The 13,844-nt window shown below is 41.2% G+C and overlaps 5 protein-coding genes across 5 annotated transcripts; 3 read left to right on the forward strand and 2 right to left on the reverse strand.

Moving 5' to 3' along the window:
• Positions 1 to 1,866: 1,866 nt before the first annotated feature.
• On the reverse strand, positions 1,867 to 3,424 carry PKNH_1012500 (transcription initiation factor TFIID subunit 7, putative; the record flags this gene model as incomplete). The annotated part of the gene is made up of 2 exons (XM_002259571.1): positions 1,867 to 2,992; positions 3,276 to 3,424. 2 exons carry the CDS (start codon positions 3,422 to 3,424, stop codon positions 1,867 to 1,869), a joined length of 1,275 nt encoding a protein of 424 aa, XP_002259607.1.
• Positions 3,425 to 4,454: 1,030 nt separating this feature from the next.
• Positions 4,455 to 5,444, forward strand: PKNH_1012600 (phosphomethylpyrimidine kinase, putative; the record flags this gene model as incomplete). The annotated part of the gene is made up of 1 exon (XM_002259572.1): positions 4,455 to 5,444. The coding sequence occupies one exon, from the start codon at positions 4,455 to 4,457 to the stop codon at positions 5,442 to 5,444; it is 990 nt and encodes a 329-aa protein (XP_002259608.1).
• Positions 5,445 to 6,504: 1,060 nt separating this feature from the next.
• Positions 6,505 to 7,461, forward strand: PKNH_1012700 (single-stranded DNA-binding protein, putative; the record flags this gene model as incomplete). The annotated part of the gene is made up of 1 exon (XM_002259573.1): positions 6,505 to 7,461. One exon carries the CDS (start codon positions 6,505 to 6,507, stop codon positions 7,459 to 7,461), a length of 957 nt encoding a protein of 318 aa, XP_002259609.1.
• A 703-nt stretch (positions 7,462 to 8,164) lies between these two features.
• On the reverse strand, positions 8,165 to 8,853 carry PKNH_1012800 (U6 snRNA-associated Sm-like protein LSm2, putative; the record flags this gene model as incomplete). The annotated part of the gene is made up of 3 exons (XM_002259574.1): positions 8,165 to 8,308; positions 8,474 to 8,638; positions 8,851 to 8,853. 3 exons carry the CDS (start codon positions 8,851 to 8,853, stop codon positions 8,165 to 8,167), a joined length of 312 nt encoding a protein of 103 aa, XP_002259610.1.
• A 1,493-nt stretch (positions 8,854 to 10,346) lies between these two features.
• PKNH_1012900 (mediator of RNA polymerase II transcription subunit 17, putative) lies at positions 10,347 to 12,452 on the forward strand (the record flags this gene model as incomplete). The annotated part of the gene is made up of 1 exon (XM_002259575.1): positions 10,347 to 12,452. One exon carries the CDS (start codon positions 10,347 to 10,349, stop codon positions 12,450 to 12,452), a length of 2,106 nt encoding a protein of 701 aa, XP_002259611.1.
• Between the last annotated feature and the right edge of the window lie 1,392 nt (positions 12,453 to 13,844).

The raw sequence follows: 13,844 nt of genomic DNA on the forward strand, positions 1-13,844 counted from the left end.
GGGTTCAGGGTTTAGGGTTCAGGGTTTAGGGTTCAGGGTTTAGGGTTCAGCGTTTAGGGTTCAGGGTTTCAGGGTTTAGGGTTCAGGGTTTAGGGTTCAGGGTTTAGGTTTAGGGTTCAGGGTTTAGGGTTTAGGGTTCAGTGTTTAGGGTTCAGGGTTCAGGGTTTAGGGTTTAGGGTTCAGTGTTTAGGGTTCAGGGTTCAGGGTTTAGGTTTAGGGTTTAGGGTTTAGGGTTCAGGGTTTAGCGTTTAGGTTTAGGGTTCAGGGTTTAGGGTTTAGGGTTCAGTGTTCATGGTCTCAGGTTCACGGTTAAGGGTTCATGGTTTGACGGTTTAGGGTTTAGGGTTCAGGGTTTAGGGTTCAGGGTTTAGGGTTCAGCGTTTAGGGTTCAGGGTTTAGGGTTCATGGTTTAGGGTTCAGGGTTTAGGGTTCAGCGTTTAGGGTTCAGGGTTTAGGGTTCATGGTTTAGGGTTCAGGGTTTAGGGTTCAGGGTTTAGGGTTCAGGGTTTAGGGTTCAGGGTTTAGGGTTCAGGGTTTAGGGTTCAGCGTTTAGGGTTCAGGGTTTAGTGTTCAGGGCTTAGGGTTCAGGGTTTAGGGTTCAGGGTTTAGGATTCATGGTTCAGGGTTTAGGATTCATGGTTCAGGGTTTAGGATTCATGGTTCAGGGTTTAGGGTTTAGGGTTTAGGGTTCAGGGTTTAGGGTTCAGGGTTTAGGGTTCAGGTTTTAGGTTTAGGGTTTAGGGTAGAGGGTTTAGGTTTGAGGGTTTAGGGTTGAGGGTTTAGGGTTCAGGGTTTAGGATTCATTTTTTCAGGGTTCAGGGTTCTATGGTCTCAGGTTCAGGGTTCAGGGTTCAGGGTTCAGGGTTCAGGGTTCAGGGTTCAGGGTTCAGGGTTTAGGGTTCAGGGTTTAGGGTTTAGGTTTTAGGGATCAGGGTTTAGGGTTTAGGGTTCAGGGTTTAGGGTTCAGGGTTTAGGGTTCAGGGTTTTAGGTTTATGGTTTAGGGTTTATGGTTTTAGGTTTCAGGTTTTAGGGTTTAGGGTTTAGGGGTTTAGGGTTTAGGGGTTTAGGGTTTAGTGGTTTAGGCTTTCAGGGTTTAGGGTTTCAGGGTTTAGGGTTTCAGGTTTTAGGGTTTAGGGTTCAGGGTTTAGGGTTCAGGGTTTCAGATTTTAGGGTTTTAGGGTTTAGGGTTTCGGGTTCAGGGTTTAGGGTTGTTATGGTGCAGGGTTCAGTGTTTTCGGTCTACTGATGAAGAACTTTTTTTTTGTGGGGAAAGAGTCTACGGGGGGTAGAATATTTGTTTCGGGGTCCAAAAATTACAGGAATTAACACAACCACCAATTCTACCACAAGAACTATTAATACCACGACATGAGGTGTTTAGGAGACCGTAATAATATTAACCCTCCCCCCATCCCCTTCACCTTAAAAATGTATGAGGAAGAATGGGATGTGTATTCTTTTCACCATGAACAGGTGTACTCCCCCGTGCTTATGTCCTCCGCCTCCCTACATGGTGTTTTTAAAGCACCTCATTGATGAAGGAAATGAGTCCGTTTTGATTATGCAGTAAATTTTCAAAAAAAAGAAAAAAACGACATAAAAAAAGGGGAAAAAAAAAATCGAATTCATTTTATGTGTATAGGGGCAATACACGTGCTTGCCGTTCGACTACATTGCGCTTATATTTCGCCCCAATTGGAAGCACATACTTGGAGAGTAGGGTAGAAGTTTCCACCATTTTTCGCATTCCGGCAAAGGAGGATTACTGGCTACGTCGATTGATGTTTGCTGATTTTCATGTGACGTCCGTTTTTCAATTTTAATGCGACCGTCCGTTTCCTAATTTTGATGCGATCGCCCGTTGCCTAGGTCCTCTTTCTCAAGTAGTGGCTCCCGCCCATCAACAAGTCTGACACGTCCGACTCGTAGTTCTCATTTGCAATTTCATAGTTCAGCAGGGTTTCTAGCGAAATGTCCCCGCCGGTTTCCTTTTCCAGTTCCTTCATGATGCTGTACGTATTGTCCAACGAATTTATTATCTCCGAAATATCCGTCGTTTCATCCACAATTTCGTTCTGCCCCTTGTGGCTACCTTGACTAATGCGAAGGTGTGTGTGCATTTCTGTGTGCGTCTTCACATACATGTCGTAGTAGTCGTAATACTTTGCATTCAAGTAATCATGAAGGAATTTTTCCGCAAAATAAATATCATGGTATTTGAACAGTTTGGCATAATTTTCAAAATGGAAATTTTGCACTTTATTGCTAATACCACAATTTAATTGAAAATTATTTTTTATAAAATTTTTTATCAATTTTTTACATTTTTTTTTTTTTTTCTCTTTCTTCTTATCACATGGATCATATACATAAATTATCTGCGAAACGTCATTGGTCTTGTACAGGTTATTTCGATCCAATGTTTTGTGCACCTCTATGTGGGTTGATAGTTCCAGAAGAATTCCCCAGAATTTTCTATTTATGTTCCTAAAATGAATAATGAATAGTCTTGAGTTTAACAAATTCGTTGGTTCGATTTCTAGCATAAGTGTTTTTTTTAAAAGATACATTTTTATTTCTTGGGATACCTTAGGAGGGAATCGGATGATGCATACTTTCCCCACATGGTTATTCAACACAAATAAATTTCTTCCACCGGGTTTGTTGTCTTCACCATTTCCCTTTGAGAGGTCCCTTTCGTTGCTATACATGGGGCTATGCAGATCCGTTCCAAAGTTGTGATTCTCTCCTTCGGTGCATTCTTTCAAACGCAGGCCATTTCCATCGTCCTGGGGGCCCCCCCTACCCCTATGCATTGTATCTTCCATGTAGGAGTCGTGCCCCATGCCATGGCCCTCCGTCCCGTTCTTTCCTTCCTCCTTGTTCTTCGTGTCATTAATCATCTTTTCCAAATCTATATCGTTCATGAAGTAAATTTCTTGGAGGTCTTTGTAGTTGAACGTGCCACTTCGGATGTCCTCGATGAGGCCTCTTCAAAGGGGAGGCAATGCCAAAATGTGCAGAAGAAAAAGAGAAAAAGAAAAAGGCGAAAATGTGAAAATGTAAAAATGGGGGGAAGGAAAAGAAAAGAAAGGGTTTAAGGGAAGAAAAGGAAAGGGAAAAGGAAGAGAAAAATGAAAAGAAAGAAAAAGTAAAGGAAGGAATAAAAGAAAAGAAAGGACACAAGGAGAGAAGATCACATGAGCAGGTCCACACGATACACTGCAACGTACGGGTTGTTATTTCCCCTCCCCCCCCCATGGGGTGTCCTTACAATGCCTGGGAAACTTCCTTCGACTTGGCTTTCTTCAAGGAACTTTCATCCCCTCCATTGTTGCACTCGCCTACACTTCTGTCATCCTCCCTGTTCGAGCTTAGGTTGAGTGAGATTCTGATGGAGCTTCTTTCCCCCTTAGGTTCCATTTTTTTTTAAGAGCATTACCGTAAAGTTCTACATTCAAATGGAAAAAAAAAAAAAAAAAAAAAGAAAAGAAAAGTGGAGGGAGGGGGAAGGGAATAATTTCCCTTGTACTAAGAAGTCATAGTATATATTCCCTTATGTTTGACTTCCTTCTCCCCCCCTCCCCTTGACCAACCTCCAGCGTGGAATCTTATCACAGCAGTGTTTTCCTTGCCTCCCTTCAATTATAATATGTTGCCTCTGCCAGTGTGCCACCTTTCCCACATGGTCCAGTTCGCCCCTTTTCAAAAGGTGAGAGAGTGTTCGCCCCCCGGGGGGGGGGGGGCTCTCACAAAGTTGAGTTAGCAAAAAGTGGGCTGACCAAAATGGTCCTGATATATAAGCGGATTACAAAACTGTCTCGATAAAAATGCCTTATAGCGTATTGCAACTCTGCAATCATCGCACGGAACTCCGCGACAGAAAAAAATAAAAAATTTTCTAAAAAAAAGGAACGTTGAGTGCCCCCGGAAGGAGATATACAAACTCTCATGCATGTAACGCTTTAAAATTAAAAAAAAAAAAAAGAAAAGAGAGAGAGATAATTCGCTAATAGGCAAAATAAATTTGATTCAGTGGGCCACTCGCTAAAATAGGCACATTTTATTTGCGTACAATGTATCTAATGTGCATGTGTCTGTCATTTTGACAACGAATCGGCTGTTTTAATTTTTCACACCTGTTTAAAGAATGGGAGAACTTGGGGGAGTGGGGGTTCACAATTTTTCTCTTATTATTTTATTCTCTTTTTTTTTTTCACAGTACAATCCAAATTGCCTCGCCACGTTCATGTGGGGATGACGACTCTACTAGGAAATGTGTTCTGCCCCTATTGCCACTGCGGAACCTCCTGCTAGTGTGAAATTATCTTCCCCCCCTTAAAATAACTACACTTTTGCAGGCACTACACTAAATATATTCACCTTAATTTGTTCAAATTTGTCCACAGAAGAAGCAATTTTTTTCTTTATCGTAACATTTGGCTACCCTGTGATGGAAGGCGTAAGCAACATCTTAAGCATAGCGGGGAGTGACAGTTGTGGTGGAGCGGGTATACAGGCAGATATAAAAACTGCAATGGGGTTAGGATGCCACTGTTGTACTGCGTTAGTCGTTTTAACAGCCCAGAACACTAAGGAGGTTAAAAGGATTGTAGAAATTGAGGAAGCCTTCATTGTGGACCAGTTGGATAGCATTTTTGCAGATGTGACCATTGACGTGGTGAAGTTGGGTGTTTTATATTCAAAGAAAATAATTTCATTGGTTTCTCAATATATAGTACAAATGAACAAAAAGAGGGGAAAAAAACTCCTCGTAGTTTTTGACCCAGTATTTGTATCAAGTTCTGGATGCCTCCTAGTGGAAAATCTGGAATACATAAAATTTGCTCTCGATTTAATATGTCCTATAAGCTGCATAATTACCCCTAATTTTTATGAGTGTAAAGTCATTCTCCAGGCACTAGACTGCCAAATGGATTTATCCAAGGCGAATATGACTGAACTGTGCAAATTGGTGACGCGAATGTTAGACATTAATGCCTGCTTGCTCAAGAGCTGTAACGTGGGGGAAAATTCCGCGGAGGAAAATGAGGTGTACGCGGTCGACCACTTGTGTATCAGAAAGGTTGGAAGTATTCCTGAAGGTGAAGTAATACAAAGGGATGCGGGAGAACTGGGACAGTCGGCACCAGGGGGAGTAACCTACTTATATGATGTGTACAAACTAAGGTCTAAGCGGAAGCCAGGGGTAGACGTACATGGAACGGGTTGTACCCTATCTACAGCCATAGCGTGCTACTTGGCTAAGAAGCATAACATTTTGCAATCTTGCATAGAGTCTAAAAAGTACATTTACAACTGCATCCGATATGCCTACCCGTTTGGGAGTAAAAGTCAAGGGTTGAACCACTTGAAGGCATCTCAAGAGTTGCCAACTTTTACTGATCTGGAAGTTATACCCATTGTTCAGGATTCCCCTTAGCGCCGTTGCGCCGATGGAAGTCGGGACTGAATTTTTTTATGTGGCGCTTATTATACCCCTTTCTTTCCCTCATCATGGAGGGTTTTCCCGTTTTTTTTCACCATGCAAATGCGTATATATATGTGTACATATATCTGCACATATATATGCACGTGTATCATTTGGCTTCTCTCTTTTTCCTTCCCACTTTTCACGGCATAATTTTTCCCCGTGTGATGTTTCTTTCACACTTCTGCAGTCCCCTCCCTATTTGTTGGAGAGAAATTGTATTTACGTAACCTCTTTGTAGGGTGAGCCGAACGTTTGCCCAAACAAATTAGAGGGATGTTTCATTGGTGATACTCTGTTGCTTGGTGGGAGATCCGCTTAAACGTTTTACACACCGTTCTGTTTGCTTCATCCATGTGTTCATATAAATCCCACTTTATCATGTTGCACCGGGCCCATTTGCCTCTGTTTTTATAAAAAAAAAAGAGAGGGACAAAACTGCCTAACGGATACTCTTAACCCCGCCTAGGCTACTTCCCACGGTGGGGAAAAATCAAACTCATTAAAAAAATACACATGTGGGAAATGCAACCCAGCGGAATCCTCAAAATGACAATTTTGCCCAATCAACATGTTTAGCCACGTCAACGTAAGAACGTCTTAAGCGTGAAAAAGGGATGAAGCACAAAAAATAAAATAAAAAAAATTAAAAAATAAATTCTAGCGACACTTATTCCTTCCACTCCCAAGCTGAAATAAAATCCGAGCAGTCGCCCAAAAACAAGCGCAGAAAAATAAAAGCGCAAAGAGGACGGTAATGAAAAGATGGAAAATCGGCATGCTGCTAAAAGGAGTGATGATTTTTCAGTAGCCCCCCCAATCCAATTTTTCATATCCGTAAACACAGTCGAAAATTACGTACGCTAAGGTTCTTGCCATTCGACCACTTTAGGAAGTTCCCCCCTTGTGAGGTGTTGGCAGTTTGTGCAATTATCCGCGCAGCTGCTTTCCCCAGTATAATTACCTACGCATAGGTACCCGCACCCTGCCACTGCGTAGAGAAAGGTACACCATGCAGGGGAGTTACCTTAAGAAGGGGCTGCACGCTAATGTGCAGGCAAAGTTGTACAGCAGCCTCAGCTCTGGGCTTTTGAGCAGAGGAAAAAGGGAAGTTACCCATCCCATACAGAGAAACCATGGAAGAAGTACAGACTTGGCAAAACTGACACAAAGGAACACATATAACACATACAAAAATAGGGTTTTCAATCCAGGCATGTACAATAATGTTCCGCCAAATTATATGAACATGCAAATGAATAGTCATGAAAATAATGTCAATAGCACGCAAAACGGGATGAGTTTAAATTACGAAAATCAGTCGAACAGATATTACCCTTTGAAGTACAACTATGGTGTAAATGCCGAAGGTGTGGACAACAACGCGGCCACGTCCACTTCCTCTTCAGCCACTGCAAACACAACATACCAATACTTTAGTATTTTTGGCAACTCAGCCATGTGCCTAATCAAGCCAATATATCCTGACTATATCGTTAATAAAAATAAAGTAACCATCTATGGAAAGGGGGGGTTTCAATTTGTCTTCATGAAAAAACACATCAACTCAAATAAGTATGACAAAAATAATAAAATGAGCGTAATCCTCAAAATCAACAGTTTGGCACATTTGCTCTCTCTGAAGGACGCAGAGCAGATAAAGGTTCCTATAATTATTAAGGGTAGCAACAGCAACTCCCTAATCATCGATAAGCACAAGGAGAAGAAGGACCACATAGTTATACGATACAAATATCAACCGTTTGCCAATTCAGATGGAAACATGGCTGATATGAATAACCTCGACATGGAAGTTAACCAAAGTCCTCAGATAAACAATTTGAATGATGAGAAAAAAAACAATTTTGAGGAACTTCATGTCAGTTGTCCTTTTTCCGAATTTCAGCTCTTTCAGAAGGCAGCAAATTTGTTACTGCCGCAGTTGCTTGGCTGGGCCAGGCATCACTGACTGTGCACGCCTGTGTGCATATATATATATATATATATCTGTGGGGGAGTAGCTTCGAAAAGGTGAAGCAGACCCCCTGGGAACGTCTCACCATGTACAGTTCGTTCTTACAAATGGAGCACACACATTAACGAAACTGGTGTAGTCTTTCGGTATATCACCTTTTATCGAAGAGGAATATGATGACTGAAACATCATATTTTGCTCGCGTGCCAAAAGGTGAAAAGGAAAGGAGCCCCTTCTTCTTGCCTTTTAACTGTCCTTCATTTTTTGTGTTGCAATGTTTTCACGAATGCACATGTATTTTAATATGTTTGCATGTCTGTGTAAACCTTTTTACATGCCTAAGTTTACCTGTTTGTACGCTCCGTATCTCACAATGGCGGCTGACGTGAAAGCTTGCTTTTGTTAAACCAATTTAACAATGACGCTGTTTTTAAAATTTATTTAGGAATAAAAAAAAAAAAGTGCAAAATAAAAGACAAAAAAAAAAAAAAAAAAAAAAAAAAAAAAAATCATATAGGTGGGGACAAACGGAGGAGTCCAAAACTGCTTTGCTCTCCTAAAGGTAGCTAGCCCCTTCTTGCCACAAAAGTTTGGCAATCTCGTGGTGTGCTGTCTGTGCAGTCATTTTGAGTAAGTGGGGGAGGATCGATATAATCTTTCTCGTATATCCATGCGTTCATCCACTTGCATCGACCCATCACTTTCTCTCCTTCTCCTTCTCCGAAGTCATCTTGGCTTCCTTCCTGCACATGTGGTGTAACTTCTCCACGTCGATTTCTTTGGACGGCAGGAAAACATACCTCACGACAGAGCCCCTCACGAAGCAGGACTTGATGGACAGCTGCGCGGGGGAAGGGGAAGTGGTGTGAAAATGAAGCGGTGAAAAGTGTTCAGGCGGTGAAGTAAGAACCCTCTGAAAGGCAGTGTACTCTCAGCAGGACACCCATTGGTTGCCCCATTTGATCATTCCAATAGGCAGACGAAGCATCCCCCCAGAGTTACGCACCAAGTGAGGATACTTCTCCGGGTGGTTCACAGTTACATTGGTCAATTTGATATTCAGATATTGGTCTACTGAGTGCAAGACCCCAGATATTTGCAAGTCATTTTTCAGTTCGACCGTCACGTGGTGGTTTTTCTCTGCCAGTTGTTGAAAAAAGGTGAAAAAAAGCTGCGAATCAGGGAAGGGTCAGGCGGAAATATCTACTCACATATCTACAATTATGCAGTGTTAGGTGGCGCATTGAGTGTGTAGTCCCAATTTCGCGTCGTCCCCGGAGGAGGCTGATTATTATAGTAGTGGAGGTGCCCAGCAAGCACGTGTTTTTTCAAGGTATCGCATAGCAATTTCTGTGGCATTATTATCCCATTTTTTCACTTTACCATTTTTTACTTCCTTGACGAGTACGACAAAAAGGATCGAACTTACGTTTTCTGACAACTGCGCGGGAGGCCAGCGAATTACAGAGATAAATTAACCTAAAGGAGTAGAACTTAGCTGTGTTGATTTTGCTACCTCCTGTTGGAGTGTATGCCTCTCAAATTGTTAGCTAGTTCTTTTAAATTTTGTGGTTATCGCATGGGTCCTAATCTCGGCATAGCTCCTTCTGCATGACTTGTGAATGCTAAATAGGGAGGAGAACAAAATAAATTTTAACTGAAACTTCAATTGTATGTTTTGTCAGAATTTTCATCAAAGCTGAAATTGAATCTGTGCATATGAAACCCATCCCTGTGCTTAGCGACCCTTTTTAGGGGGGCTTAAAAAAAAAAAAAAAAAAAAAAAAAAAATCAGCGTCAAATTTCGCAGCTCCAAAATGAATCACTCCCTGGTGGCACGCTGCACAAAGAAATGTTGCAAGGTGAAACGACGTAATATGGCATATTTCTGGATAAAATGCGAAATGGAGAGCTTAAAAAAAAAACCTTTATGTGCACGGATGCGGTGAACCGTGTGAACAGAACGAAAGGGTAAACAGGCTTACCGGCTAGGAACGCTACCTGTAACCGCTACCTACCAGCCTCAATCCTCATCATACACAGAGCTGGGATGCAACACCCCAGTGCTGCTCCATGAATGTTCCCACAGGTACAACCAAATAGTTCATGCAATTATGCCTATGCAGATGGAACGGCGTATCACGCGAGCTGCGCCATCAGGCATTTAATCAGTTCTTCCATTTCTTCCTAAGTGGGCATTTTATCTTCCGGAGAAATGTGTATATAAAAATGTTAAATGGTTGGAGAGGTGTGGCAGATTATTTCCCAATCCAGTATGTCTACGAAGAACTTTTCCCATTTTGCTCCAACTGTTTTAGTTTCGTCCTCTTACACATCCACTTTGATTCTTCCATTCGCTCATTTACCCACATCGAAAAATGTGCTCTCGGTTTGGCAGAGAAATAATTCTTGAAATGAGTAAGTACATGTGTGCATAAGTGTACTTATATGCATGGGCACCAGTTTCGAGAGAATTAAAAGCATCCTTTGCGCCATTTCTAACGGAGAGGTTGTTTATTTCCACACACATACACAAGCACTGTCTTGTACGAACATCTGTGCACACCATGCTCTCTCGCTGTGCTTTGAGGCTACCCTCGACAGTAAATATTACGCCGCGTAGGAGGAAGTCTCTCCGTTCGATTCCTCCGTGGGGTTGTTCCTATAACCGGATCACGCGCGTAAATATATTCCACCAACGCGACGATTGTTTCAACACTCAGCTCCGTCTCCCATTGAGTCAACAATCCAAATTGAGAAGACACACCAAAAAAAAAAAAAAAAAGGGGGAAGTTTAAAACAGTACAGATGAGTTCAAAATATTTGTAACGTCGAGACGAATCTATAGCTTCACCTCTTTCCACCTTGAGGAGCACAAAATGAAGGACGACAAGGAAGTCGAGAAGGGGAGTAACCAACCGACTCACCAACTGACCGACCAACTGACCGACCAACCGACCGACCAACTAATCGACCAACCGAATGACCAGGCGAAGAAAAATGCAAAGCAGAAAGAAAAATTTAGCGATATCGACTTGAAGGTGGAGGCGTATGCAGAAGGGGACTACAGACTGCTCAGATATCTACCAGATGGCTCCTGCGTTTTCGAACAAATACCAAATGAAGAAAATAAGAATATGAAAAATCTACAACAGTATGCACAATTGTTCTGTTCTGCAATGGAAAAAACGATCCAAATAAAAAGCAATGACGAGAATTTGAAAAATAATAAAGAATGGACGGAAGGAGAGGAGTACAGAGTGATGGTGGAGAATGATTTAAAAGAATTGATGGTTCTATTTGACCTAATGTTAGGTACATTGAATTATGATAAGGGCACAAAGTATTTAACCTTAAATAAATGTAACTATGTTAGGGACATAAAGGCTAACAAGCAGGACATATGCATCGCCGTTACGACTAGGAAAGAACTCCTACAGAAGTTGCGAAAATTGTGTGAAGAAACAAGGAAACAAATTAACTCCATAAACGGTATTGTTGCACAGAAATATTTTTTACATTTTATCAACCAACTTATTCAACACTGGAAAGTATTAAATAAAAAATATTCCGAAATAGATTATTTACAACTTGATAATAATTTTCCGTACGCTACGGAGGTTTCTGTTGAGTATTTTTTTTTGCCTTCTTATTTTTGGAACTTCTCTTCCAACCCGATATTTCTCTCTTGGCCACCCTACCCCTCCTTCTCTCCCTTCAAGTCACAGTATGCACATATCACTTTTTCATTGGGTGCGTTGGAGAAGGACATAAAAGAGGGGGGAATAATACATAACCAAAATACTGATTCCACTATTGAGGATTCCCTACTTAAGCACAAGCCAATCAAAAAGCAGGATACCACAGACGAAATGGTTCCTCCGTATAGTAAAGAATATAAAATTAATGATCCAATAGGGGGTCTACAAAATAGAAGCAGTAGCTCCAAACCAAATGGAGGTACACTCAATGAAAATCACACACCCATTGAAGAAGAACATAAAAGAACAGAACAAAGTTATACCCTTTACTACCCAAATGTGAAGGAAGAAGAAATAAAAATGTTTAGAATACTAGACAGGATGAGTGTCATTTCCGTCGAGTTCGAAGGAATAGCTGCGCACTTGATTGAAAATAACTACGCCATTCAGTTTGACTTATGTCCATTAAACATACAGATAAAAAATGAACTAAGCAGGCAGAGAAAGAAAAATGCCACATGGGGAGGAAACACTTTTCCAGAAATAATAATTCCAGAAAATATATTTTTTGAGCAAGCCAAAAAGATACACGCAAAATTGACAACTGCACAATGGGTACTGATAGATAAATCTATTTTCTACATCTTGGCTGAACAAGCAAATAATTTGAAAGACAAAAATAATAACATTTCACTAAACCTACCCAGCTTGACGGGGAAGATGAAGAAAATTAAAATTCACTGCACAGACATAAACCACAAGTGTCTGGAATTTCTCATAAGCGACGTTCTGATTCCTTCTATTGGGAATGAACCCATTTCGGTGGATTTCTGCTTTGCTGTGATGTACGAGCCGACTGAAGGGATTCACAGCAAATTGGCGGAAAGAAATGCTAACGGGGCAAACAAACAGGGGGAAAACAAACAGGGGGAATTCAAACGGGGGGAAGGCAACAGGGATGTCAATTTGAACTTTCATGGGGATGATTTCCCTGGCTGTGCCCAAGTTAATGGTGACGGACACAAGGGCGAAGTCGCACTGGACTACGAACTCGTGCAGTTGTTCCTCCATTTGTCTCTCGCCAAGATAAGGGATTTGTTTATCTGCTCGTGGAAATATTTCTCCTTCGAAATGCCTTACTACTCTGCAGATATCCATCCACTCATTTATCAAAATGTTTTCCCGGATCCGCGCTCCGACAATTTAATCACCAGTTTTTTCTCATGGTTCATTGCGTCCATGGAGAAATATTTGCGCGCGAGTGCGAGCACGCCCGTTGGTTGACTAAACATTGACTTCCACACCAAGGTGGGTCATCCAATTTTTCAAAATTCCAAGCCTTTTTTTTTTTTCAAACTTGTTTTACTTTAATTAAAGCCACAATTCCTTTTTTTTTTTTGCGTGCGCCATTTTGTTGCGGATGTACACTTGCACAAAACGCAAAAAATTTTGTTTTAATTATGTATAAAAATAACTACATCTGTAGGAATGCAGACAGATATGTGCAAGTATAAACGTGTAGGTGGGCCTAAGCGCGGTGTCCTTTCAAAGGGGGGGGGGGGTGCAAAAACACACACACATACACAAGCGGGGGGATAAATTAATTTACAGGTGCTATAGGGGTGAAAAACAATTTTAAAACAAAAATTTTGGTAGAACCATACGGGAGGGGGAGCAAATACGCGCAGATGCATTTTGCCCATCATGTCTATGTCCCTCAGGGGAGGAGGGGTGGGGAAAAAAACACAGATGTGTACATATTTATACACATTTTCACTGTCTTTAAAAAAAGGGTCCAAATGTGGAACGGATAGGGGATTAAAAAATTGCAAGTATTCTCTTTTGCCATTTCAATCAGTCGTATATTAATGTTTTTTTTTTTTTTTTTTTTTTTCTTCTTCTTCTTCCATGCTTGCCACATTCGGATGAACTCCAATAGGTTCATCAACAAAGGGGCCTTTTGAAAATTGAGAAATCTTACTCTTTTTAAGGCTCTTCATCCAAGAAGGAAGCGATCTACGCTGTTCTTAAGAAGAAAAAAGGCAGTCAGTTCTGTCTTCGACTCGCGTTCTACCTTCTCTTCATTAGCGTGATGGTATCGTTTCTCTATCTCTTTGGAGGTCCCCCCCTATTCTCAATCACCTAGTATTTCTTTCAACAGGGTAACTGAAGGAGGGGGTCCATTCTAGGGTAATCAAAATTAGGCATTGCGAGGTGCGCTGTACAAGCAGGCTTCACAAATTTAAAAGGTGAAAAAATTCAAAAGGAAAACTTAACTGTACAATGCTAAGGGGGGGGAAGGAGAAAAGTGGGACATAGAAGTCTTGAAATAATTTCCCATCTGTTAAGTTCTCCTTCACATAAATTTACAAACGGAAAAAAAAAAAAAAAAAAAAAAAAAAAGAGGACATCACATCACACTGTGCTACTCGATACGTGGTTAATAAAAGGGGGGTTGGTAATAGTCCATTACTTTATCTACGACTATTGCTCCCCTTTTGTTCCTTCTTTTAATGTCCCAATATGTTCGTTCTCTCCTTCAAAGAGGAAAAGAGGGTAGCCCATTTCAGCTTCATACATCATATCGATTCGTATAAATAAGTTCGAAGGTACTTCGGTTCACCTCACAAGGCGATCATTTCATTAAAAAGAAAATTCTAGACCAGTTCTTTCCCA

Source organism: Plasmodium knowlesi (assembly GCF_000006355.2).
Source record: "Plasmodium knowlesi strain H genome assembly, chromosome: 10".
In the NCBI taxonomy this organism is placed as follows: Eukaryota; Apicomplexa; class Aconoidasida; order Haemosporida; family Plasmodiidae; genus Plasmodium; species Plasmodium knowlesi.